This window comes from Ammospiza caudacuta, chromosome 3 (genome assembly GCF_027887145.1).
Source record: "Ammospiza caudacuta isolate bAmmCau1 chromosome 3, bAmmCau1.pri, whole genome shotgun sequence".
NCBI classification, from domain to species: Eukaryota; Metazoa; Chordata; class Aves; order Passeriformes; family Passerellidae; genus Ammospiza; species Ammospiza caudacuta.
Window position 1 is genome coordinate 52,400,151 of NC_080595.1, and position 24,905 is coordinate 52,425,055.

A 24,905-nucleotide genomic window follows, 5' to 3' on the forward strand; every position below is an offset into this window, starting at 1 on the left:
TTTACAATAAAGATAACACATAATTAAAAAAAAAAAAGAGAAAATTGGTAAAATTAATGTAGGACTATCTTTATTACACAGGACAATTCCAGGTACAAACAGATGGATGAGCAGCCAGAAAATTGAAATATAAACAAGAACCAGCAACACTGCTCTCGCTTAGAAGAATCTTCAAAGTAGAGATGATTTTTTATTTTAATAAGAAAGTTGTCTAGGGTCTAGCAAAAGCCTAGAAAAAGATTATTTTATTTTATACTATGATAAAAGCAGAAAAGTAGAAGGCACAGAGCTGTGGGCTTTTAGGAGTCACATGAAATATGCCCACTTTTGAAGCAGAATGGCTGACAAACACAGAGTTCCCACACACCATCAAGTGAACATCACCAATTTCTACAATTGGTGCTTGGAATAATTAAACTTATAGAGGCATCCTTGGGCTCATACATATTAGTTGCTCTCACTGGCACTAAATCCTGTATTAGAACTGCTGAAGATTTTAGCATGAACCTATAACCAAAGCTCCTGAGAGGCACAGTGAGTCTGAGGTACTTACACGCTTCCTGTGGTGGAGCTGCTGTCCATGAGGAAGGAGCCATTGGTCCTTTCCATCTGCGCAAGCCTGAAAAGGAGAGATCACGACTTTCAGACAACATGCTACACAATTTAAACAGTGGCAGTGGGAAAATCAATTCTACTTAGAAACAGCTCAGATATGGCAATCTTTGTATACATGATTAGGAATAAACTCCCTAGATTTTGTGATGAAAACCTATAATCCAGAGGACTTTTATGAGAAACTTGTGCTATCATTAATTAATTCTACTTGCCAAACAGCAACAAAAAAGTGTATTTTCTCCCTCTATCATAATTATCATTAGCATCACCACAACTCGCATGGCAAAATTAGTTAAAGAGATGTTTTCACAGATGGTTTTCTTTTTGAATTTTCTAAAGCTGGACTAACAAAAGAGGATGAATCCTTTTTAAATATAGAACATGCAACATCTGAAATTATACTCGGCAAATAATACCACACTGTGGACAGACAAGTCCTGTGAAACACCACAAAAAGCAGTATAATTGCAGGGAATCATTGCCTACACTTCCTCATTTTAGAAGCAATGAATCTAAAAAGACCAGATTATTAGACTGTATGTACAAGGTCACATAGTTCTTTAAAATCAAAGCAGAAACTTTCTATCTGTTCAGGTATCCAGGAAAGATGTACCTTATGTACACAAGAGATGTACATAAAAATTTAGAACACTTAATGCTCTACACATATATTCAACTGTACCAAACAAGGCTATTTCCTTTACTATAAAGATATCTTAATTTCACCTATATTTTTGCAAGTGCATTGTGCATTACTATAGACATCTTCAAACTTCCTTTTGAAAGGAGTGTGCAAGGCTCTAAAGAACAGGGAACTCTGGTGATGACTTTTAGAATGGAGAAAATTTGCCCTTCTCTACATTTGTTACTATTCCTGAGGTCAAAGACGAGACATAAATGAAGGCACACACTGAATGTCAACTTGATTGTCTATTCCACCTTGGCTGGATTGGGACATTGTGCTCCCACATCTCCCCTGAAGGGAAGAGAATCTCTGAAGTGACTCAGGACAAATCAGATCATCTCTGCTCTAGGACATCTCAAGCAAATCTAGTTCACAGTGAGCAACATGCTTACAAGTCACCTTTATAAAGCTGATAAGCTCAGCATCTTTAAATCTTTTGATGAAACATAATTCTAGAAATTAATCTTCACAGTCCCTTTGTCACATAGGGAAGTAGTACAATCCCCATTACTTTCAAGAGAGAAGGGCCTGCCCTGGATCCCTTAGTGAGTAACAAATATTTCAACTCACAAATGCAGATTACACCGATATTGTCACATTTAGGATTCCCATCAGTAATGAGGATTTGCTTGGGATACTATATGGAACCAGCAGATGGCCCGAATCAGGGAGCACAGAGAGACAGGGAAGGGACCCTAGAGTAGCAAAAAGCCTTTAAGGTATGATAGAAACTGAAAGCTGAGGAAGGAAATTAGAAGCAACTCAGAGGTGACACAGTACAAGAACAGGGAGATGATACCTTGTTCCAGGCAGGGGATTTTGTGAACAGGAAAGTGGGAGTTGAATGTTCTCCAACCAGTGACAGTGAAGGCTTTAAGCCATAATATACTGTTTCTGCTGGGCACTGTCTTATTAGGGAAGCCCTGATAATATTTCTTTAAAGATGCTTAGCTCAAAAGACTAGGACAATAAAAAAGATTTACTATTTTATATGTAACATATACATAACAGATTCAACTAGAAAGGACACAATACAAATTATATGAAAGACACAGAATTGTATCTTCTTTTCCTAGATTTTATTACTAGAAGAAAAATAATCCTGAGTAGTTTTAGACAGATTCCCTATGAGGCAATTAGTAGTAAATTGTCCATTTTGCTAAGCAATGTTGGCACATAACAGGAGCAGATTTAGGTTTGTATCCTGAATGATAACTCAGAACTGCACAGTCCATCTTCAGCTAATCTCATCCTAAGCAGAACTGGTAAGAGGTGAGGGGGAGGAGAGGGAAAGCAGTTATTGCACCTAGTATCTCCACTGATCTTTATTGACAGTCCAGATTTTGAGCTTCATCTGGGCACAAAAAGCCACAGCATTGTGGCACCACAGGCTGAAAAGAGGACACAGGTAGACAGAAAATTCTTCCATCTCTCTAGAGAAATTTGTCTGGTTCAGAGGCTGTAATTGATTACAATATGGCCTAAGTTATAGATTCAAAGAAATGTTGGGTGATTAATATGAATGACATGTTTCAAATAACCGAAAGCTCTGTAATAACTTTGTATGTCATTGTGCTATACTACTAATGAAGCATGAAAATATTTGCTGTTGTGGGACAAAAAAAAAATAGGCTGACTGTGGGTAGCCCTTCAGCTTTGCTTCCTGCTCTATTTTCTCTTGCTGCATATTCTAGGCATTTAAAAAAATCTGGTCTGAAGAATTTTAAGTTGCCCATAAATTAGAATGCTATTAATTTAAATATGCACTCAGAATTTTTATTCAAAGAAATGAAAAAGTTAAAATTGCTTTTCAGTTGTGGAGATCAGATACAAGAACAAAACCACCCAAAGAAAAACCTAGTCAGTTCCCATAGTAGTTATCTTTGAGAGGGTGTCTCTGGTTAATATTTCACCATCATCACGCCCTTAAGTCCAGATGAGAGGAAATGGCCTCGAGTAGCGCCAGGGGAGTATTAGGTTAGATATTACAAAAATTTTCTTCTGTGAAAAGCTGGTCTGGTATTGGAATAGGCTGCCCAAGGAAGAGATGGAACCACCTTCCCTGGAAGTGTTCAAAAGGCACATGGGAGAGGCACTTGGGGACATGGTTTAGTGGTGAACACAGTCATGCTGAGTTAATGGCTGGGCTTGATGATTTTAGAGGTCTGTTCCTGCCTTAATGATTCTGTGATCACCTGCTCTGAATGTACAGAAGTGAGTTAACAAAACACACACATTGAGATGGACTTGGCATAACAGACATTTTATCATAGCAGGACTAGGGTGACCCCACAAAAGCCACAACATAAAACATCTGCAATTACAACCTATTCTGCTAAAAGCCAACAGTAATGCAGAGTGTCAGCCTATCAGAGAAGGAAACAAAACCCTGGCTCTAATATCCTCCTGGGAAAACCTATATATAGAACATGTTCTGTTTATTTCAAAGGTTAAAAATTAAGAAAGAAACCAATAATGACACATTTTAGAAATAACACAATTTTGCAGCAGCTTCCATTCTGTATGAGAGATGATAGATTTAGCACATATATTTTACTTTTAATATGTTCATAATAGAACCTAATGATTTAAGAAGTAAATATTGTAAGCACAGAGAAAGATATCTTAAAAAAACAATATCTAACCAGTAGTGTGCATTAAAAACTGCAGGAATCAACCACAAAATGCAGCAGACTTGTGAGAAACCATGTCTCTCTTACCTAGTAGCATACTGTTCTATCCTGGAGTGTGTGTCATCATGAAACAGCTGTGGAGACTGGGAAGGACTAGTTTAAAAATAATAATAAAAAAATAGTGGTGTTTAAAGCAATTAATGATATAAACAACATTATTTTTAAATCAAGTTAGACTGATGACAAATAAATACATGCACTATATTCCCAAGGGCTTTATTGCTTTGGGTGAGCTGTGCCCTACAGTCCCATTTAGGGACATCAGATTTGCTGCAACTGAGCTAAAAGAAATCAACTGGCAAATGAGGCTTTCCACATAAAGGCTTCTGCATACTCACTCATATTGCTCTGGCCACATACTGATGAGAGTGATAGGACTGTAAGGAAGACACAAAAAAAAAAAGAAGAAAAAAGAGAGAGAAGAAGAATTAAACTGTGAAACAAAAACTTAAGTACTATTTAAGCAAGAGAAAGCTGGAGAAACACAGAATACTTTAAACAGCAACCCACCCTGAACAAGTAGCAATTGATGTAGAAAAGTGACAGCAACAAATGCTGCCACTTGTCATGGAGAGGCAGAAGACTGACCTACATACTTAATTTTGTTACATAAAAATCAATTTAAAGAAAAATCCAAATCATGTTATTGATTGAACTGCAGTTCATAAACCATAATCAATTCATTTAAACTCTGCTCAAGTACTGGAACTTTCATTTCAAAGCAAACAATATAATGTATTAAAAAAAAGTGGGGTGCAAAACCCCACCAATAAACCTCCCCCATAAGTCACAGTTATCAATGCTTCTTTTCCTTAGGAATGAAAATAATGAGGTCAATACATATTGTATTACATTCTCACACTTGAATAACTATAAGAGTTTTTATTTTCTTGAATTTTTTTTTTATTGGCAGGAATGTATTACTGAGTTTTGCCACCTGCTGGGCAGAGAACCAATACCAAGAGTTTTCTCAGCATGATGGTGACAATTTATCTGTATATTTCCCACATGACTGGACCAACAGAATTTTATTCTGACCTGTGATTATAGTTTTATCATTTCAATTTCTGGCAGCATTGGCAAACTTCCACCACATTAAAGCAGCTTTGCTTTCCTGTGTTGGTGGTAGCTGAAGACTGCCTTGGTGGGTAACATTTGAATGTTCATTGCTTCCTTAGAAGCCAGGCTATCAATCAGACAATTTTCAGATTACTTCCTCCTGTCTCTTAAACTGCTAATGAGAAGGTTTTGTTTACTTATTGCAAATGAAAGGCACAGCCCTACAGTCATGAAAGCCCTCAGTCTGTGGGCACCAGCACTGAGCTGCTGGCGTGGACACAGAGTGTCTTTGCTGAAGCCTCGCATGGGCTGTTGCTATCTTGTGTTCAGACAGTGCAGCAGTGCCACAGACTCCAGGATGTGAGGGACAGTCAAGCCATGAAACTAATTCTAGCACCCTGTCAACACATCTTAATTTTTGCTCTTGTAAGAGCGTCTTTTGCTGCCAACTGCCAACTGAGTAAATAAAGTGGAGCACTTCTGTCAGCACCATAAATAATACCATGGAGACACTAAGAGTGCTCTCTCTGATTCGGCCACCAATATTTCTGAAGCCTGTAGGACCCTAATTAACTCAGAAATCTCTAATTCCAGGAATTTTGACATATTCAAATAAGCAGTACAGTTCCAAAAACCCAGTCTCCTCAAAAGTATTCTCTGTAAAACAGCTATTCAGCCCCTGCCAAAATTACCTGCTTTGTCCATTACCATGGACATGGTAATATCCATGGCTTTATAGTACAATGCTGATAAAAATCTAAGCATAAAATATGTTACTTTAAAAATAATAGAGAAGATCTGCAAATAATGTGAAACAGCACAGAATAATATAGCACAAGGCTCTGAAATTGTTGTTGGCTATCTTTTGAGTTTCAGCTTTTTGGTTCTGATGGAACAGGCCAGTGACCCCAGGAGCCACTGCTCTATAAACCAAGCTTACGTCTCCAGGTTGTCACCCTCCAACACTGTTTGCACCGGTAAGTAGCCAAGCCGGGGATGCTTTGCAAAATACTTCTTGGACCGGAATTTATTCTTCAGCACCTTCGTGAAGTCCCGTACATCTTCTCCAGATGTTGTCTTAAAAAAAAAAAAATCAACATTGCTATATAGTGCTGATTTAATGTCAACATTATGGATTAATACTGCTGGTTCTGTCCTGAAAAAGATTACAAGGAAGAACTTTAAAACTTCAGTTATGTTAAAATTGCCTTTTTAGTGTCCTGAGATATGGTACAACAATAATGTTAAGGCACCAAAAATTCTCATCTACTGGAAAATAATAGCTAGGCTTCAAATTCCCAGCAATAAATGCATCTACCAATTACTTTATAAATTAGAAAAAAATTGACACAGGTTCAAGTCTTAAGCTAAACATTTATATGCAGTCTTAAAAAACACAAAAAATTAATTTTTGAGAAAAAAAATTATAAGGGAAAAAATCAATTGGTAAGATATAGCCCTTACTGCTTCCCATTCTAGAGCTGCAATGGAAAACTTTACCACAAGATGGGAATGGTATGTGCTAACCTATTTTCTGTTAGATTTTCATAAGCACTTTCTCCAATTTTCTCTTGCAACTGCAGTAAAGAAAACACGGCCATTCACCTCCAGAATTACCTGAATTTTTGCAACAGCTTTTACAGACTTTCAGTCCAGACTCTGTAACAAAGTACAAATTGCATTCCTGTACCCTCTGCTTTGGGAGAAGCCTGTTAGCATCAAAGGATGCCAAAGCTGATGGACAACCATGTGAAAAATAGACAGGAAGACTTCAGTTTTGTCATCTTTTTCCTGAAGTACTACCAAGTGGCCTAGAGGCAGGTCAGGCAAACTATTCTCTGCTGTCAAAACCTAAAAATATTTCCGTATTCATCTATATATTTTAATGTGTGTACAATATACGCAGTTACAAACTCTGTAATGCATTTCAGATGAGCAATAAAAAGAGTAAAACAAACTAGTGTTGATAGGAGCTTCTCATATGTGGCTTTAAAATGTAGACAACAGAGTAAATTTGTGACCAAGGGCTGTTTGAACCCCTGAATTTTAATAAAAAAGCAAATCCAGGGAGGGTTCACAAAATCATTCTCCAAACACTGCACCATCCAAAGAAGGAACATGAGGCCATGCAAAGGGCTGCTCACTCTCATGCAACAGCAACTCCAACAGATGGAACTCTGCCCCAAGGCCAAGGAATGAAAATTTTAATACCCACACATTGTAGAAATAAATGTCTACTGAGCTGCCAAAATTTTTCCTCTGGTGTATTCTTTATTTGGTGTGACAACCTGATTCTCAGAAAGAGGACTTATATGACTGTGTACTGACTGAGCATTGCAAATACTAACCAGTGAAACTTGAGCAGATTTGAAAGATTTATTTTAACTTACATATAATTAAGGTGCAATTCTGAAAAATGGCTTTTTTTTTTTTCCTTTTGGGACATAACCACAAAATACTATCCAATCCAAAATCATGCCAAGGGAGATGTACTATAACACTTTCCTTTAAAAAAAGAATAGCCAGGAACTGTTGTGTAGAATTTATCTTCTAAATTAAAACTAGCAGGTACCTTGTACACTTGCTTACATCATGACATCTTGGCTATTTCCACACAAATCAATAGTACAAATAGCACCATTGCTTCAGACCTACTTCAAAAGCAAAGAAAAAATACTTTCCTTCACTGAAAATTCATTCCAAAGACCATGCCTTCAAACGGAATTTAAAACCTCAGTTCTTAGAGCAAGACAAAGTTTAGGAAGAAATATTTTATATCCATGGCTGCCATACCAAACTAAAAAAACATCGTAACAATTGACAAAAATCAGTTGGTGTCTGCTTTCAGTATATTGGAATAGAACAAGTATTCATTGCTAAAAGAGTAATACCAAGATTGCAATAAACTAATTGTAGAGATCTAAATGACATAACATATAATATAAAAATTGCAATAAATATGTGAAAACGAATAAATAATATAGAATACCTATAACACATATATATTTATTTATTTCTCAGTAATGTCTTTTTCAAATGGAAGCCCACATTCTTATTCCTTTCACTGCATTTAGCTATGTAAAAGGACTAGTCCACACCTAAGTCATCATTCTCTTAATTACATTTATTATAGCTAACACAAAACCAATTAACTGTTTTAATACACACAGAGAAACTGATTCCCAGAAGAGATGTGAACCTCCCTAAAGTATGCTGTCATTAAGCACAACCACATTAATATAACACAAGTGCCACTACTGAGAGGATTTCCAATTCAAAAAAATCTAAAAATAAACTGTGTGGGTAGTTATATAGGACTACTCTCAAATTAGATGCTAGGAAAATCTAACAATATTTTTACACACCCATGTAAAATTTTACATTAAGAATCTTATCTCCCCATCTTTTCTGACAAAGATTATGTAAAGGTGAAAAATAAATGAGAATAATTTTGCATTTCTACTACACCTATCTCTAAATCCTGGATGAAAGAAGAAACATAACTGAACTTATTAAAATGATTTTTTTTTCCCCCAGCATCAAGAAAACTAAATTGCAAGCTAGGACAAATGCAAAATGGCATTACAGATTAGAATGCAGTAACTACATATAACCATGAGGAGTAAATGGTCCTAATCTGAAATTATGAAGCAATTCTTACCTAAAGCAAATATCACAAAAGTCATTACAATGGAGAACATATTCCTTAACCCATCCTCCAAATTATTTTAAATTTGATAAGAACTTACTGTGCTTCTGAGAAATCCCTTTATACCCTACACTGAACCATTCACCTGAAGACAATTAAATGGTCTTCCATCCATCTGTGACTAAGCTCCAGTTCTAAATGTCAGCTTAAGTAATGGAAGCATTTTTTTTACCTATTTATTGTTAGTATTCTTGATAAAAATGTATTAATATGCATTAGCAGTAAGAAAGTGAAGCTAGATTTTATTAATGTAGTTTGGTGAGTACATGCATTTGTACTCTGCTTTTCAACACTGGCAAAGAAAGCACCATTTTAACATCAACAGCCTTTGAATTTAGTTGAAAAGGCAGAGCAGATGCACCCTTCCTGTTCAAGCTATTGTACTGTAATATAATGGATTCTAAGGAACAATTCGGTGGACTTTGGTGCTTTTATTTTATTTCACAGACCCAGGTCCATGCTATTTTTTAAGCATTATTCCATTTAAACATATAAGCTATTCTACTAACTGCAAAAAATTTTGCAATTCTTGACTACTGTATTGCATTAAATGAGTTCAATATGTAGAGAGGTTTAGCAACAAATTAATATACCAACCACAGAGCATTATTACAAATAGCAAGAATAAATAATACAGGATTCTTTTAATGAAATCACTTCTTTATTCCGGACCTAGACTGGATAAGGCTAGTTAAAATAATTTGCATATGGGTACTGATTATGGAAGTCTAACAGGCAACTAGATCTGTTCATATAATGAGCCATTTCTTTTTACAGAAATGGAGGTAGCAGAGTACACTTAGATCAGGACCCAAATAAAACTCCAGCTCTCTCTCACATTCCACTTCCAAATTAACTGGGGTTGCTCTGGACCTCTAATTTTATGCATCACCTGAATTCTATGCCATTTCTTTTCTTCTGCTCTGCTTAAAACTTCCTCAAGTTCCTTCCTTTTCCCTTTTTTAGACTGGTCTGCCTTCCTTCACTCTGATCAAGAATGTCATTTTACTCTCCTTATTATCCCATAAAGGAGTCACCTCATCCCTTCTGTATTTCATGGAAAGAAGGTGCTTTTGCCTTACGCTACCTTATTTTACACCTAATATTGCTTTAAAACCACTTTTTTTTCTGCATCAGTAACAGAAATTTTCATTATAACGTAAGCCATCCCTATTTCCAGGGACAGAGAGGATTCCAGCCATTTCCAGAATATATTTTCAGTTTGTCAGCCTTCACTTGTAAAAGAGATAGCTCATGGTTACACAATGTGAACTTGTTTAACAAGACCTGAAAATTCATCTTAGATATCAAATCTGCAACTTCAGACAAAACCTGGAATTCATGAGAAAGATACCATAATGTTCTAGGGAAAGTACAACATCCCACACCAGATGTAATCTGTATTTGACTAACTCAACAGGAAGGATATCTTATCCTGCAGACCAGCAGCATAATCTGTTTCAACACTCCTTACACCTCAATTTCTGAACTTCCTGCACATTATAGACAGTAAAAAAGAGTACTTCTGTTCCACTAAAGATGAGGTTTATAAGCAGAAAAAAAGTGAATTTTTAATGATATTTAATCATAGACCTCCAAATCCTGAGGTTAGAATAAGTCATGTAATAAAATATAATAAACATTAAAACTAGCTGAAAGAAAACCAACAAATCTACTTAAAAAATGTTCTTCAGAGTATTCCCTGACATGCAGATTTATCAATAAAATATTAACACTTGGTCATAGAATTAATGAAAATATATTAACATTACTAATTTTTATTTTCTGACCACAATAAAGTAAAACCACTACTTTGTAGAATTTGAATTCCATTACAGAAGACATGCCAGACAAAAAAAGAGAGGGAAAACACAGGTAGTAAGTCCAACAACTACATCAAAAGAGACAAATAACTCAATGAATTTTTGCTACTAGAAGAACACAGAATTTCGTAACACTATTGAAAATTGCCACTCTTGAATCAGCTCTAGTTACTTTCTGGTCTGAATTTTTCTAATCATGCAGACCTTTCACCACTGTTGTGTAGAGCACATACAAATTATCCTATTAATTTATTTCTAAGGTAAAATTCTTGACTGCAAACAGCTATCTGATAAAAAAGGCATGAGTGGTATTTGTGTGTAGCAACCCAGCCACTCCTTCAGTAAAGAAAGACTCCTAGGAATCTCCTTAAGAATTGTGTTTGAAACATCATTAGGAAAATAAAGTGTTATAAAATTAATTTTTGTCAGGTACTGCTGGTAAACATCTCACACCATTTCTGGTTAGAAACTATTAATTCTGGCTTTTGGGGTTTTTTTCAGCTACACATCAACTTTGATATATCCCAGTAAATAGCAATTACACAACAGAATGAAACACAATCTATTTCTAGCCACATTTTCACAAAGCAAGGAAATGCTGGACCCGAAAACAAAGTCTCCTAAAAATATTAATGTGCATTACTAGAATATTAAATACTCTTTGCCATTAGTACAGCAATAATAAAGCAACTCCTTTTTTTCTGCCATGTTTTTACCCTTATCGTGTGTATATATATGCTAGTATACAAGAACAGCAGTTACATTTAATATTCAAGCTTTGTTTTACCAATCAGTAGTGAAGTTTAAGTTCTCTCAGAAGTGGTTACTGCTGCCCATTTTTACAGAATCCAAACATCCCTACATAAAATCACCAAAACCTGAAATGTTCCTGATACCTTCCAAAGAGAAAGTTAGGAAGACAAATTGTATTAAACACATGTAAAAGAAATCCTGGCTAGGTAACAAAGATTGTGGAAAAATATTTAGACCTCAAATCTGGTTTGTTATCCATTAGAAACACTGAGCAAACTGGTACTCACAGGTATGCAATACTCCACCATTGGATAATGCAATTTATGCCCCTTGGCTGTGCGGCCAGAAAAGAAGCAGCTCTGACAGACATCATAGTTGAAATGCTTTAAGCTCCGGTACCTGTGGGGACATTAAACAAAGTGATTAGAGGTTTACTTCTAATTAAGCCTCACAAAGCAAATTACTCTCTGAAATGGGTCACCTGCTTTTCAGCAGCAGCAACACAAGGACACAGCGAGTTTGTTGGGATTAGCTGAGAGAGAACTTTGGAGTGTGTGAGTGCGCACAACCAGAACGTGGCACGGGCAGCGCTCATCACGGCTGCAGGCCCAGGGACAGCAGTGCCACCACAGCAGCTGCAGGGGACAGAGCAAACCTGCAGCCCTCTTGGTCCACAGAACCTTCCTACACTACACACTTCACTGAGTATTTACAAGTTCCTGTCTCCATATCAATATAGAGAGCCATCTGAAATGCATTACAGAGTCTGTAACTGCATATATCAATCACCTGCTGCCCAAACAGCTTTGATACAGAAAATCATACCGGCATCAGCTTCACTGATAGACTGGAAAGAATTTATAATTTTAAAGTTTTTACTGACTTTAAACTACATTGCTTTAGTTTTGCTTTTCCTCTATTTACTATTCATGTGTTATCTCAAAAAAACCTTCTATAAACCAGACTGGTTTATTTCAGTTTTTATACTCAATAGTTAAAGGTTGGTAAATTATTTTAGTGCTCAGAAACTCAACACACATTTCAGAAAATTAAATTCTCAAGAATTCATGAATTGTAAGAATAATTTAAAATTCAGTTAAAAATATACCATGATTTGTTTACTTTTAGTTGATTTTTAAGAGAGTGTATGTATAAATAGGCTAACAAACTTCTACAGTATCCCTTGTACTAAATGTAATCACCAGGAACATGATTTATTTATTTATTTAGACTAAATGAACCGTTCAATTCCAGATTGCACCCACTGTTTCTATGCTATGGTTGTTCTGACTGGATGAGGTTATATCACTTGTATGAAACTAAAATGAGCTAACTGAACCAAATTGAATAGCTACTGAATAGTTAAAGTTTAAATTAAATTGCTTCCTGAGAGCAGTTTTCAGTACCCCACATTTTTCCCCTGTTGAGTTTTATGTTTTGTTTTGCAAGAGAATATGTGTCTATAAATGTAAAAGTTCACTTTAAAAGATGCTGATCCAACTTGTTTATAATCTTTTCTCAGAGCCAGTGCATTAAATGGCTACATTTACCTTCTGCTAAGATGCTAGATGCTTTTGTTGTTGCAGATCTCTAGCTTCATTGTAGAAATTATTTAGAATGACCCATTCTAAATGAGTCTTTGTTTTCCTTTCCATCTCTCTGCCCTCCTACACATAGTGCAACTTAGACAACTATAACACAGCTGTGCCAGAGCTTTGTCACCTTATGCTTCCTCAAACAATAACAAAGACTGGAACATTTAGAAAATGTCATCTCCTTTTAAGACTGGCAAGAAAGTTTGATCAGATTATTACTTTTGCAAATAATCACATACCTATATTTATAATAAAAAAAGAAAAAGAGGGTTGCTAGCTCAATCTCATTAGAGTGACTAAAGCATTCCTAAAACTAGGCAAGATGAATCTGACCTCAAGATTCATATTATTATCCTCTAAAAGGATGAACAAAAATTCCTCATCTGCCTAGATACTTAAAGAAAAATCTTAGAAGTGTTTACATGATTGACTGCTTTATATTTTTCCTAGATAATACATTAGACTCCATGACCACAGTAGAGGAAAAAGCCAGTTATGCTCACCTCTGGCCTCTAATGCAGATTTTGGAGATGAGGTTTGCATCACTTTATACACTGGAGCAATCAATTTACAAATGCATCTTAGTCATAGCATTACTTATTAAGGGTACCAACTACAGCTTAGGAGAATAACATGGAGAGTATTCCCCATGTAACATTTTCTTTTAGAATTCACGCCTTTCTTTGAAAAGAGAAAAGTTAGGTTATGTTCAGGGACATAGGGACTTTACAAGTCTCATCACAGCAACATATCAGTGTTTGTTTTAAGCAAGGAAAGATTGATGTTGAAGGCTGTTTTATACTGCCTGGCACAAGTGAGTTTCCCAAGCCTTATGCAGGAGAGCAGACAGACGGTCCATGTTTTTTCTTACTGATCACCTCCTTTTGATCTTGTGCTTACAGAACACATGGGGTGCATTTATACTTCATTTGCTGTCTCTTGAATCCACCAATCCAAAACCATCTGAGGACAGCCCATGTGCCTCTGTCAGGCACAGGAACACTGGGTGTCCAACAGTGGCACTGCATGAACCAGAACTGCACTGGCTCAGGCCACACTGTGGCCTCACCATGGGTGACAGATCCCATCTTAAAGAAGGAAAACAGTGGAAAAACAGACAGGAGAAAACTTCACTTGTTGGAAGGCTTAAAAAGGTGGATATTTTCAGAGAAATATTGTACCCAACACCTTTCCTCTTACCTAAATCCAACAATTGGACACTCCTTACAGATGTTGCACTTGGCCTGATGTTTTGCTGTTTCTGCAGCTGCCACACGGTGCAGAACTGGTAACCACACCATTGACTGTGGTTCTAAACGCATCCAATCTATGAACTGCTTTACAGTTATTTCTGGCTTATTATGGTTCTGTGGAGAGAAAAAACCCACATCCAAATTAAAAAAGACAACAACAAAACAGCAGACTAGATTTTCTTTAGAAAAATCTATGGAAAAAAGACCCCAACAACCTGCATGAATTCTTTCCATGACAGTTTAATCCAAAACTATTTACAGGATACAAGAAATAACCTCAATGAAAATTAAAATAAAGAAAATAAGTTAAGTCATTAAGACTTTAGAAGACTAAACAGCTGTGATAGAGTGGACAGATGGTAAGAAAGATGGAGGACATAGTACAGAAGTAACAGACTGTAAAGTAAAGCTGTCTTTCAACTGAACTGACTCGAAAAGTAAGTGAGCACACTCTGCAATTCAGACATATTGAAGACATGGTTAACTTCTGAGTTAACATTGATGACAAAATACTAAAAGTCAGTAGTGTTTGCATGTGTGGACTGATTGCCCCAAGACTCACCAATTTTTTATTGTGTTCTAAGCCCATGGTGTTCTTTCTAGCTAGCACATTAAATATAACATGCACACACAATAAACAAACAGGCAAAGAACAAGAGAGAAATCTGCCATTTATAGCCAGTCACTGCAAGAATCTATTCGAGCTGATGTATTAACATGATTGTTTTAAGAAGCAAGCGAACACACTTCCACATTTTCTTTAAGAGGAGCCTAGCTACAAAGGTATTGTATTCATCAACTTTGTCAGCAATAACAACAGAGCTCAATATTTCTGAGCTCAATAGAAGCAATAAAATAAAGCTTAAAATGAAAGTTATTCTTAAATGGTAACACATGATGGAAAGCTTCTTAACCTATTCATGGTCCAAGTTCATTTTTGGCAACAAGAGGGAGAAGCATGGAAACAAAGAGTGTTTCTTCCTCACCAACAAAATCCTTCCTTTCACTGGGCTGAGATAACTGACATGCAGTTGCACATTTTCTCTATGCTGTCCTAACCAGGGATTAAACTTGAACTACTCCTGTGAGTTGAGGGATTGCAACCTCATTATCAGTATAATTGTAATAATACATTAAGTATTGAAACAATCTCTTGCTAGTACCCCCCACCCATAGCTGAATAGCACGGGAGATGGGGTAGATATTTGAGGGACATAAAGGGTCCCTTTGTGAATAATAAATGAAAAATTTATTTCAATATGACTCAAACCACTCAAAGGCAGTGATAGATAATTCAAGCACCATCCCTTATTGTCTGAAGCAGCAATGTTAAGACATCAGGGGAAGCTTTACATGGTTAATTGGTGAAATCAACTTCTGTAAGTATGTATCAAATTATTCATGACCTGGACAAACACTCTACCCATCCTAATCACCTGAATCCAGAAATGAATCAAATAGTTTGGGAAAAAAGTCAGCACAATTGCATTTTTTAAAGAACTGGACAAAAATGTAGAAATCTCTATGAAAGAATAACAAAAGAAAATCCTCTGAAAGTTCACTAAAATCTTTAATGTTCAATTCAATAAAATGAGAAATATCCAAGTCAGTAATTTTATATAAGCTGTGGTGTATTTTTAATCCATATAAAATTTCTGACAATGCTCAAATCAGCTGCTTTCATAAAAATAATGCACTGAAACACAATGGCTATCACTACTTAACATTTGGAGCCTTAGGCATCCTTGAAAAAGTCTGAGTTAGTTGTGGTCCATTACAACATTCTGTTTTTAATTCTCATCTTCTTTAAACAGACAGACACTCCTTGCAGCCTCATTAACCCCCTGCATGTAGCGTGGAGCTTCACAGCAGGCTGCAAGAGCTTTATTCCATGTTCTGCATGCAATATAAAAAAGACTATGCTTGAAGTTTCATGCAACTGCAAGGCCTTTTGTCAGTAACATAATGCTAAATAATTTCCTCATGCACAAGGTCAAAAGTTACTATCAACATCATTTTCTTGTTCTGTTGAGATCATGCCTTATTCCAGCTGGAAAAAGCATGTTGTTCTCACAGCATCGGGTTCCTTTGAACAATGCAAAGCAGGATAATTGGCCAGTACAAAATTTTTTAACAGCTTTTAGAGCCGCAAACACTGTCAAAATCATGAAGATTTATATATTCTTTTGGCTAAACAAAATCTGTTTGATCCTCTCCTAAACCATAAGCCATCTTTCCCAGCTGCATTTTCACATGAATTTCCCATACTTAGTTGCAGGAGCATATTAATTTCTGTTCAAAACCCAGTGGATGTTTTTATATTCCTTGCTTCTTTTTACATCAGCATGTATAAGTGAATCTGTAAACAAAAGAGAGAGTTTGGTTTTATTTTGTTCTTCATATGAAGGTCTTTATCTTACCTGTTGGAAGCAGCTGCGCACACTGGGTTCAATGTTGCTGCCACCAAAGGCTGCCACTTCCCCAAGCTGTCGCGGGATCTGGATAGCATCGTGAAGCAGAAGGCCCAGCTGCCTCTGGTCACACATTTCTGTAGGGCCTGCCACCTCCTTGAAGAGGTCTGCAACATCAACAAAAGATACCAATCTTATTCTATTTCCATGTACACCTCCTTTTATTCAGTAATGCTGCAGCTCAAGCTTTTAATTTCCGTATTATTGCTGTGGTTACAAACAGCCACTGTCCCAGAACCTTCATCTAATCTTGATTCGTAACCATACAAAATGAGAAAAATAAGGTCAAAAAATGAAGATATATGGCTTCTTATGGCACATAGTGGACAGGAAGGTGATTTGAGGAAGCACAGTTTCACCAGCAAAAATTCCTGCCTGACATACGTAATGACCTTCCATGATAGAGTGACTACATTATTGCACAGGGGCATGACTATAGATGTCACATCTCTGGACTTCTGTACGGCTTTTGACACAGTCCCCCACAACATCCTTTTCTCTAAATTCAAGAGGGATGGATTCCATGGGTGGACTATTAGATGGATAAGGAATTGGTTGGATGTGGCCAACAACAGGGTAGTGGCCAACAGCCCAGAGTCCTGACGGACAACAATGACGAGTGATGTTCCTAAAGGGCCCACACTGGGACCAGTGTTATTTAGTATCTTCATTAATAAAACAGATGAAGAGATCGAGTGCACCCTCAGCATCTGCAAGTGACTCTAAGCCAAGTGGTGTGGCTGACACACCTGGAGGATGGGACACCATCCACACCTGGACAACCTGGGCACATCATGGGGTTCAACAAGGCCAAGTTCAAGGTGCTGCACCTGGGTCAGGGCAATGGCCAGTATCAGTTCAGGCTGGGGCATGAAGGGACTGAAGGCAGCCCTGTGGCAAAGGACTTGGGAGTGCTGGCAGACGAAAAGGTGGACAGCCCAGAATAACAACTGTATCCAGGGCAGCATCAGAAGCAGTATGGCCAGCAGATTGAGGGGGGTGATTCTGCCCACTCTGCTCTTATGAGACTGCACCTGGAGTACCGAGTCCAGCTCTGGGGTCCCCAACACAGGAAGGACTGTTAGAGCAGATCCAGAAAAAGGCTAAAAACTCATCATAGGAGAGATGTTCTATCACTCTGAAGAAAGATTGAGAGAGTTGGGGTTGTTAAACCTGAAGACCCCAGGGAGACCTTATTGTGGCTTTTTGGTACTCAAAGGGGCCTTACAGGAAAGCTAGGAGCACAGCTTTTAGCAGGGCATGTTGTAATAGGACAAGTAGTAATGGTTTTAAAACTAAAAGAAGGTAGATTTAGACTAGTTATTAAGGATAATCTTTTTTTACAATGAGGGTAGCAGAACACTAGAACAAGTTGCCCAGAGAGGTGGTAGATGTTCTATCCCTGGATTCAAAGCCAGACTGGACACGGCTCTGAGCAACCTGATCAAGCTGAAGATGACCCTGCTCATTGCAAGGCGGTTGGTCTAGATAACCTCTTAAAGCCCCTTCCAAATCAAACTATTTTATGTTTCCATGAAGAATGAAATAATATTTCAGATATCCACTTCTTGTGCTACAAAAATATGTCATGCTTCAGTTGGTTAGGGACAGAAGCACAATCACTCTGAACTGAGACTAGAAGTTACCACAAGTCACATCTGGCCATGTGAAATAGCTTAAAGCAAGAACAGCAGCCAGAAAGACCTGAGATAAGCAATAATCACATTTTCTTCCTGGATAACCATGTCTGCTTCCATGTACTTTTCCTTCACTGACTCCATTTTCCTAAGGCAGGTGTCAAGCCCTGCAGTATAAATAGGTGAACCAGGATGACTGCAACAATGGAAAAAATTGATGCTGAAAGGGATCAAGAAAATTTTTCCAGATACAGGCACTGGGAAGGAACATAGTGCTTGTACCTAAACTCACAGTAAAACACTGAGTTAATAGGTCTGTCAGCAGTACAGTTATTATTTCTCATGTGCTTTCTAAGCACGTTTCTTTGATTGGACAATTTTAATTGTTAAAATGCTCAGCTAAAAACATTAATGTTTCTGCCAACAATTTTGATTTATGAACTCTGTAGCTGTGTACATTAGCACTCAGTCAGGAGATTAATCTTTTCTGAAAACATCTTAAATGCTGACTTTATCTAATAAATATTTTTTCATTCTGTGATTTGAACAAATTACAGAAGTGGTGGAATCAAATTATTATATTCATTCCAGCTGGTTTTTACAATCCCCTTTTGCATTCAATGGCTGGCTTGGATTAAAGCCCCAAGTAATCTTAAAAGAAAAAGAATCCATCTATATAATGCCCTTCCTTTTTTATGTTTCCCATCAGAACAACCACCAATAAATTTGAAATAAATGACATTTGAAAATTCAGTCTGGCTGCACTTCTGATCAAGAAAAAGACAACCTTTGTTCAGAAACACTCATGAGTAACTCTTATTACATGGTGTAAATTGTTTTGCCCTTCATTTGGAGCAACTGGCAAGCTTTGTCAGTGTGCTTCAGACAGCCCAGGCACAGTTTTTTTCTTCTCAAAGGAGGTGGAAGCAGAAGAAAGGACCTGACCAAAAAAAAAAAAATCCAAATAACTGAACTAATTTTTAGATTTTATTGTATTTTTCTCACCCTTTCTTGCCTAGTCAAACACCAGCTATAGCATCTTGTTCACTCAGTGTTGAGAAAAAAACAACCAACACAGACAGAATTAGGGGACAGAATTAGTACTGTACAGCTGCAGGTTCCTCTTGGCAAGCCCAGATCCTGGCTATCTTCAGGTGAAGATGGCAAAGCTTTTCAATTTCTAAGAGTCAGTTTAAAAAAATTGATAGTATATTAAAAAAAAAAGAAAAAATTGTTTTATTCTTTCTGTTTGCATCAGTCTGCAGTGGAAACAGGCCATTAAAGAAGAACAATTCATTAGCTGCTGGAGCTGGGAGGCAGTAATTTCCTAAGCCCTAAAACTTCACTTGACTGTGGAGCTGGTAAATAGAGGAAAACGATGCGACAGGAGAGGGAAAAGTGATTAGCTAGGAGGAAACCTGCAAATACCTTTGAAGAGCTCTAACTTCTCCAAATCATTTGTTTCTTAACACTGCCAGCTGCACCACAACCAAAGGCTGTCCAGGTGCAAGGAGTTCATGGATGGCACTCTCTTTTCCCAAACGCCTCAATGCCATCAATGTGGCACACAGGAGGAGAAGCTCCAAAACTGAAGGCATGGAAAGTGAGAATCCTCTTGTTATCTGACCTACCTACTCCAAATAACCCATGAGCCATTCCCTGGCAAAGGAGGCATGGCAAGAACATCTCTCAACTAGGAGATGGAGGAGAGCTTGCTTTAGCTCTGACAGGGAGCACCCCGGCACCCAACTCCCCACCAGTGGGAGACTCCACACATCACACATCTTAAAAGCCACAACCTCTTTTAAATGAAATTTGTTAACATGTACATACACACTAAAGGAGTTTCAACATAAAATACATTGGTATAAAGGTTAAACTGTATAAGGGATTCTACCAAAGTACAAGAAGAATGACTAAGGAAGCAGAGAAAAGATTATGCAGATCTGAGTTGTATGAAAAAAACATAAACCAGGAAAAGAGAAATCAGTTAAATAAATTTAGCCTCACACTAGTATTTTGAGGATTGCAACCAGTGGGACTCTGTAACTTAGCTAGACAACCTGAAAACAAGTACTTAATGGTTGATAAAGAAAGGGATACTTGAAAATATTGAAAAGTTTATTGAATCAAAAGGATAATCAGATAGTAGAAAGATGTTCACAAGTCACATTTTATGTGGCCTTGTCACAAACAGAATGCACGTTCTAATTTCTTCTTTTTTTTAAGTTAGTTCCAAATTATTTGAAAATTTACAACATAAACATAACAGTAAAAAAACCCCATCACATTCCAAGGATGTTGTACATCACTTGAAAACTGAACTGCTTAGAAGATGGGATTTACTAAGTAGCCCTTCTTTTTCATCTCAAATCCTAAGATTTTACACATTACTCAAAAGCTACACACTGTAAAAAACTCCATATGGGTTTTTTTTCTGTTTCTGCTGCCAGTTTGGGCTGTGGGTGTTAGAAACAAGTGTAAAGTACATACAAATGCATTCTTCTGCAGCTCACAAGTGACACTCCTTGTCAGAAGAGAAAGCAGAGAATAGCATGGTTATGGCCAGACCAGGACATTAGCCTCAACAACAAAAAAGAAGCCTGAGACTCCTCACCCCAAAGCATAGATGTAAGAGCCCGCAACTACTGAATTACTTTTGCAGGTCCATTTCTATTCTCAGGACCACTCAGGCATGTGCTTGAACTTAACCATGTCTTAAATGTTTTCAAGAATAGGCATTCTTTAATTGAGGCTTCAGTGTTTCCTCTAAAGCAATTGAGGCTTTTAATTAAATACCCATTCTCATGTCAACACAGAAGTCTAGAATCTTAAAAAAAAGCTTAATTAAATTTAAAAAAAATCACAAAAATTTCTCTGTCAAAACATTTTTTAAAAATGTGTCAAGTGAAAAGATCCTCCCTATACTGGAAATGAACATCCAGTCTCTAGGAAGGCGGAGCACTTGAGCAGCAAACATTCTGGTCAAGAGTTTTACAAAAGAATTAAGGGTTCAGCCAAAAGTTTTTAAAACAAGAAAACTTGCTTATTTTACCACCAACTACTCTAAGAAGAGTTTGCCTCTCCAAGGCTAGTGCATTTTTGGCACAGTCTGTGCTCTGGTGAGGGCTCTAACCACAACCATCTGATGGCTGTCACTCTCAGAGCAGCCTGTGATTGCCAACGCCTCAGAAACTCTTAGAACAGCCAAAAGGAGAAGCAAATGCCAGGAGTTGGTCTAAGAAAGGGAAAAATAAAAAGGCAGGTAATTAGCATTAAGCATCTATCTTTGGAGGTCCTGTTTTTTTTTTCCAAGTGATTGACTTTCTTGAAAACACTCAGGAATTCCATTACAATTTTTGCTTAAAGACTGAAAACTCAGTAGATGTGACAAAATTTCTCTCAACAATAGATGATTAGTAGGGTATGAATAAAATCAAGAGAACCAAAAGAGCTCATATCAAAGATGAGTCTGTGACAGCTCGTGCCAGAGGACCCCAAAACACTGACTTCAAAAGCCACTGCAAACCAAGAACAGTACCTGACACACTTCCTTTGTTAGCAAAATTTCTTTTGGATTGAAGGGCTCTTCTGTGACAATTTTAAGGTTCATAAGGACAACAGAGCTAACAAAGATATCAAAGCCTGGCACATTGATCAGAGCTGAAGTTACAACAAAAAGGATGCATTATCTAACTATTAATTCTGTACTTCAAGAATGCAAGCAACTACTTTAATTTCAGATATATTTCAGGTTGAATTACAATCACTAGGTACAAAAGTCTTCTGAAACTTATTTTTTAGGACTTCTCACAGCATCCTTCAGAGTAAAAGTCCATCTTGTTCATATAAATTATGTAAAATCTGTAGCCACCACCAGCTGCCATTTTAATTTTACTACTAAACACAAAGCAACAACATAAATATGAAGCTGACCAGGTAATTTCCTCATTCTGCTTCAGTACCTGTATTTGGCAACTGTATAATAATGTATTACCAATAGCAATTTAATAGGAGTATTCTCAGGTTTTAGAGTTCCTTTAAAGCCATCTTTTCCTAGGGTTATCAGTTTATCACCCACAGCCTAACTCCTACACTTTATGAAAGCTTTTTATTTCACACAGAACAACGGATTGCCTCCTGAACTGTCATCATGGAACAAAGCAATGTCCATCAAGCCCTTTTTTAGTTATGGAATACTTCACACACATGTCAAATGACAGAAGGAAACTAAACACCCCAAAGTCTCAGTATGTCATTCAGATGTCAAAATATCTCCCAATGCATAAAGCACCTCTACTTTTGTTCAATGTTAATAACTAAGTTTACAAGACTGCTTACAAATGCTCTTAAGGAAAGCAGAAATGTTTTTGCAGAGCTCCAAAGGTACATGGAGCAAATTCAGTCTCCATAATTTTTTTCATGGGTTTCCAAAATGAGTCAAGGAACTACTGTAAAGAACAGCAAATTTGGGATTTATATAAATGTCCATCATCTAGAATGCTGCAATATAGTGCTCCATCTTCTTTTCTGTATTTGTCAGGGCTTTTTTTTCCACAAAGTTACTAAATTCTCTTCTGGTCCTGCATTTTCTTTTTGTGAAATATTTTTATATTACTCGGTATTTCTCAAGCTTATGAGATTACTAAAATAAACATATTTTAAACTTCAATTGCGCAATTCTGGCAGAAAGCACATACACTAGAAAACCATTTTTAGAGTTCAGATAGTCTTTCTTGTAGACCACTAAATACAATTGCAGGACTTTGATGTATTTCCTTGCTTTATCAGCCATATCAATCTGATGCAATCAGCACTAACTTGCTTTTTTCCCCTAAACAAAACATATATACATACAAGAGATAAAAGAATCAAATATAATACTTCTCATCTTCCACAAAGCTATATTCTCCTTTTCTTTTGGGGACTGCAGTACTGTGACTTCAGATGATTTAGAATGGACAGCAATACTTTCCAGCCAAGATATAAATCCTACTTTAGCCATTGTCACTGGTGATAATAGAAAGAATTCTCTTTTACTTACTCAAAAGAAAAGTGGCTTGCATTAAGCATGAGAAATGTTTTACTACAAATTTTGCTAGGGTTTTTGTCATTGTACATGAATTAATTATATAGAGTATTTTGTAAAAGAAATTTTTCCTTACATCTGTACTTCTCTTCCAGAAGGCCCTTAGAAAGAGACATCAAGCCAATTTTCAGGGACTGCACTCGAATTTTTCCAGTTCGGCCACTGAAATTATAAAGACAAGACAATTTAATACAGTTTCATTTTATTTCATTCCAACTCTAGTCTATTATATAATACAAAGACACTGGAGAGCTACATTTCAAATATACTTCAGATCTCAAAAAAACCATTAACACTAAAAATCACATTAAGAATTCTTCCCTCATAAAAGCTCAGCTTGCCTTCCAAGTGGTTTTATGTGTCAAAACAGCCTGTTTTAATACAAAAGAACAGACATCTAGCTCTACAAAGTTCTGAAAGTAATTTATTAATGTGATACACACAGAAAAAAAATACATGAGCACACAGCAGGAAGGCCTATTACTCAGTGTGAAACACAATGACTGTAAGATGAAACCAAGTTTTGACATCACAGTAATTAAATCTCTTTTTCTTTTTTTTTTTTTGTTTTGTTTTGGTGTATGTTTTAACATACACAATTTTGGGACATAAAGAGGCAATCACATGCACTAATTCAATGATTTGGAGCTGTCATTCTTTTTAAGCAATGTCACTTCAGGCTCATCTTGTCCAGCCTACAAAAAAGTATGTCCAAACCTAAAAAGCAACTTGAGAACAGAGAAGTAGGTACCAAAGCAAGTAATGTTAAGCCTGCAGGGCAAATGCTGTTCAGAAAGATACTAAAACAACAAACCCAGCTTACATGGAAAAGGACAATTTTGAAGTTCAGAAGATCAATGCAGAAACACATTCTTAAGAATTCTTTCTTTTTTCAAACATTAAAAAAACATGCAATTTGTCTTTAAATGAGACGTGGCAAAAAACCCCAAACAACTGTAGAATAATTAAACTCTGTATTTTACACACATAAGGTTAGCTGGGTCTTTCACCAACAAGTAAGATAACACTAAATTAATTATCACCTCAAACCTTACTTTGGTCCTTTCTGCCACACAGAAGTTATTTATACTTTAATTACTTTTGAAGTGATTATTACATATCTCTTTCTATCCTATCCATTCAGCATATGGTGTGCTGTCTGATTTACTCCACAAATGTTGTGCTGAATATAAAATTATTAATTTACTCCCAGGTTGTTGATAAATTAGCTAAGCAACTTAAAAATATTAATGCATTTTTCTTTACAACATCATCTAATCTAGTAACACGAGACAGCAGTATCTTCATTCCATAAGACAGAACAGAGGTATACAGAAATTATTGCCAAATTAATCAAAAACATCTATTACTTTTACTGCCTATTTGGAAAATCGGGACCCAATTTTCCAGAACGCTATAAAAGTGCCACCTTTTTATATATTCAAGCTTAGCTTCAAACTACCTCTTTCAATCACAGACACTACATCATTCTGGCATACCTTGCCATCTAAATGGCTCATTTT

General features: G+C 36.7%; 1 protein-coding gene across 1 annotated transcript in view; it reads right to left on the reverse strand.

Annotated features, from left to right (window-relative positions):
• Window positions 1-24,905, reverse strand: part of UTRN (utrophin) — a 341,981-nt gene that overhangs the window by 20,982 nt on the left and 296,094 nt on the right. Inside the window, exons 63-70 of the mRNA XM_058801643.1 lie at window positions 23,459-23,544; window positions 16,606-16,763; window positions 14,133-14,299; window positions 11,625-11,736; window positions 5,993-6,129; window positions 4,332-4,370; window positions 4,021-4,086; window positions 554-619 (exon numbers count right to left, since the gene is read on the reverse strand). Of these exons, the coding sequence (XP_058657626.1) occupies window positions 554-619; window positions 4,021-4,086; window positions 4,332-4,370; window positions 5,993-6,129; window positions 11,625-11,736; window positions 14,133-14,299; window positions 16,606-16,763; window positions 23,459-23,544 (831 nt within the window). The remainder of the gene's footprint in view (window positions 1-553; window positions 620-4,020; window positions 4,087-4,331; window positions 4,371-5,992; window positions 6,130-11,624; window positions 11,737-14,132; window positions 14,300-16,605; window positions 16,764-23,458; window positions 23,545-24,905) is intronic.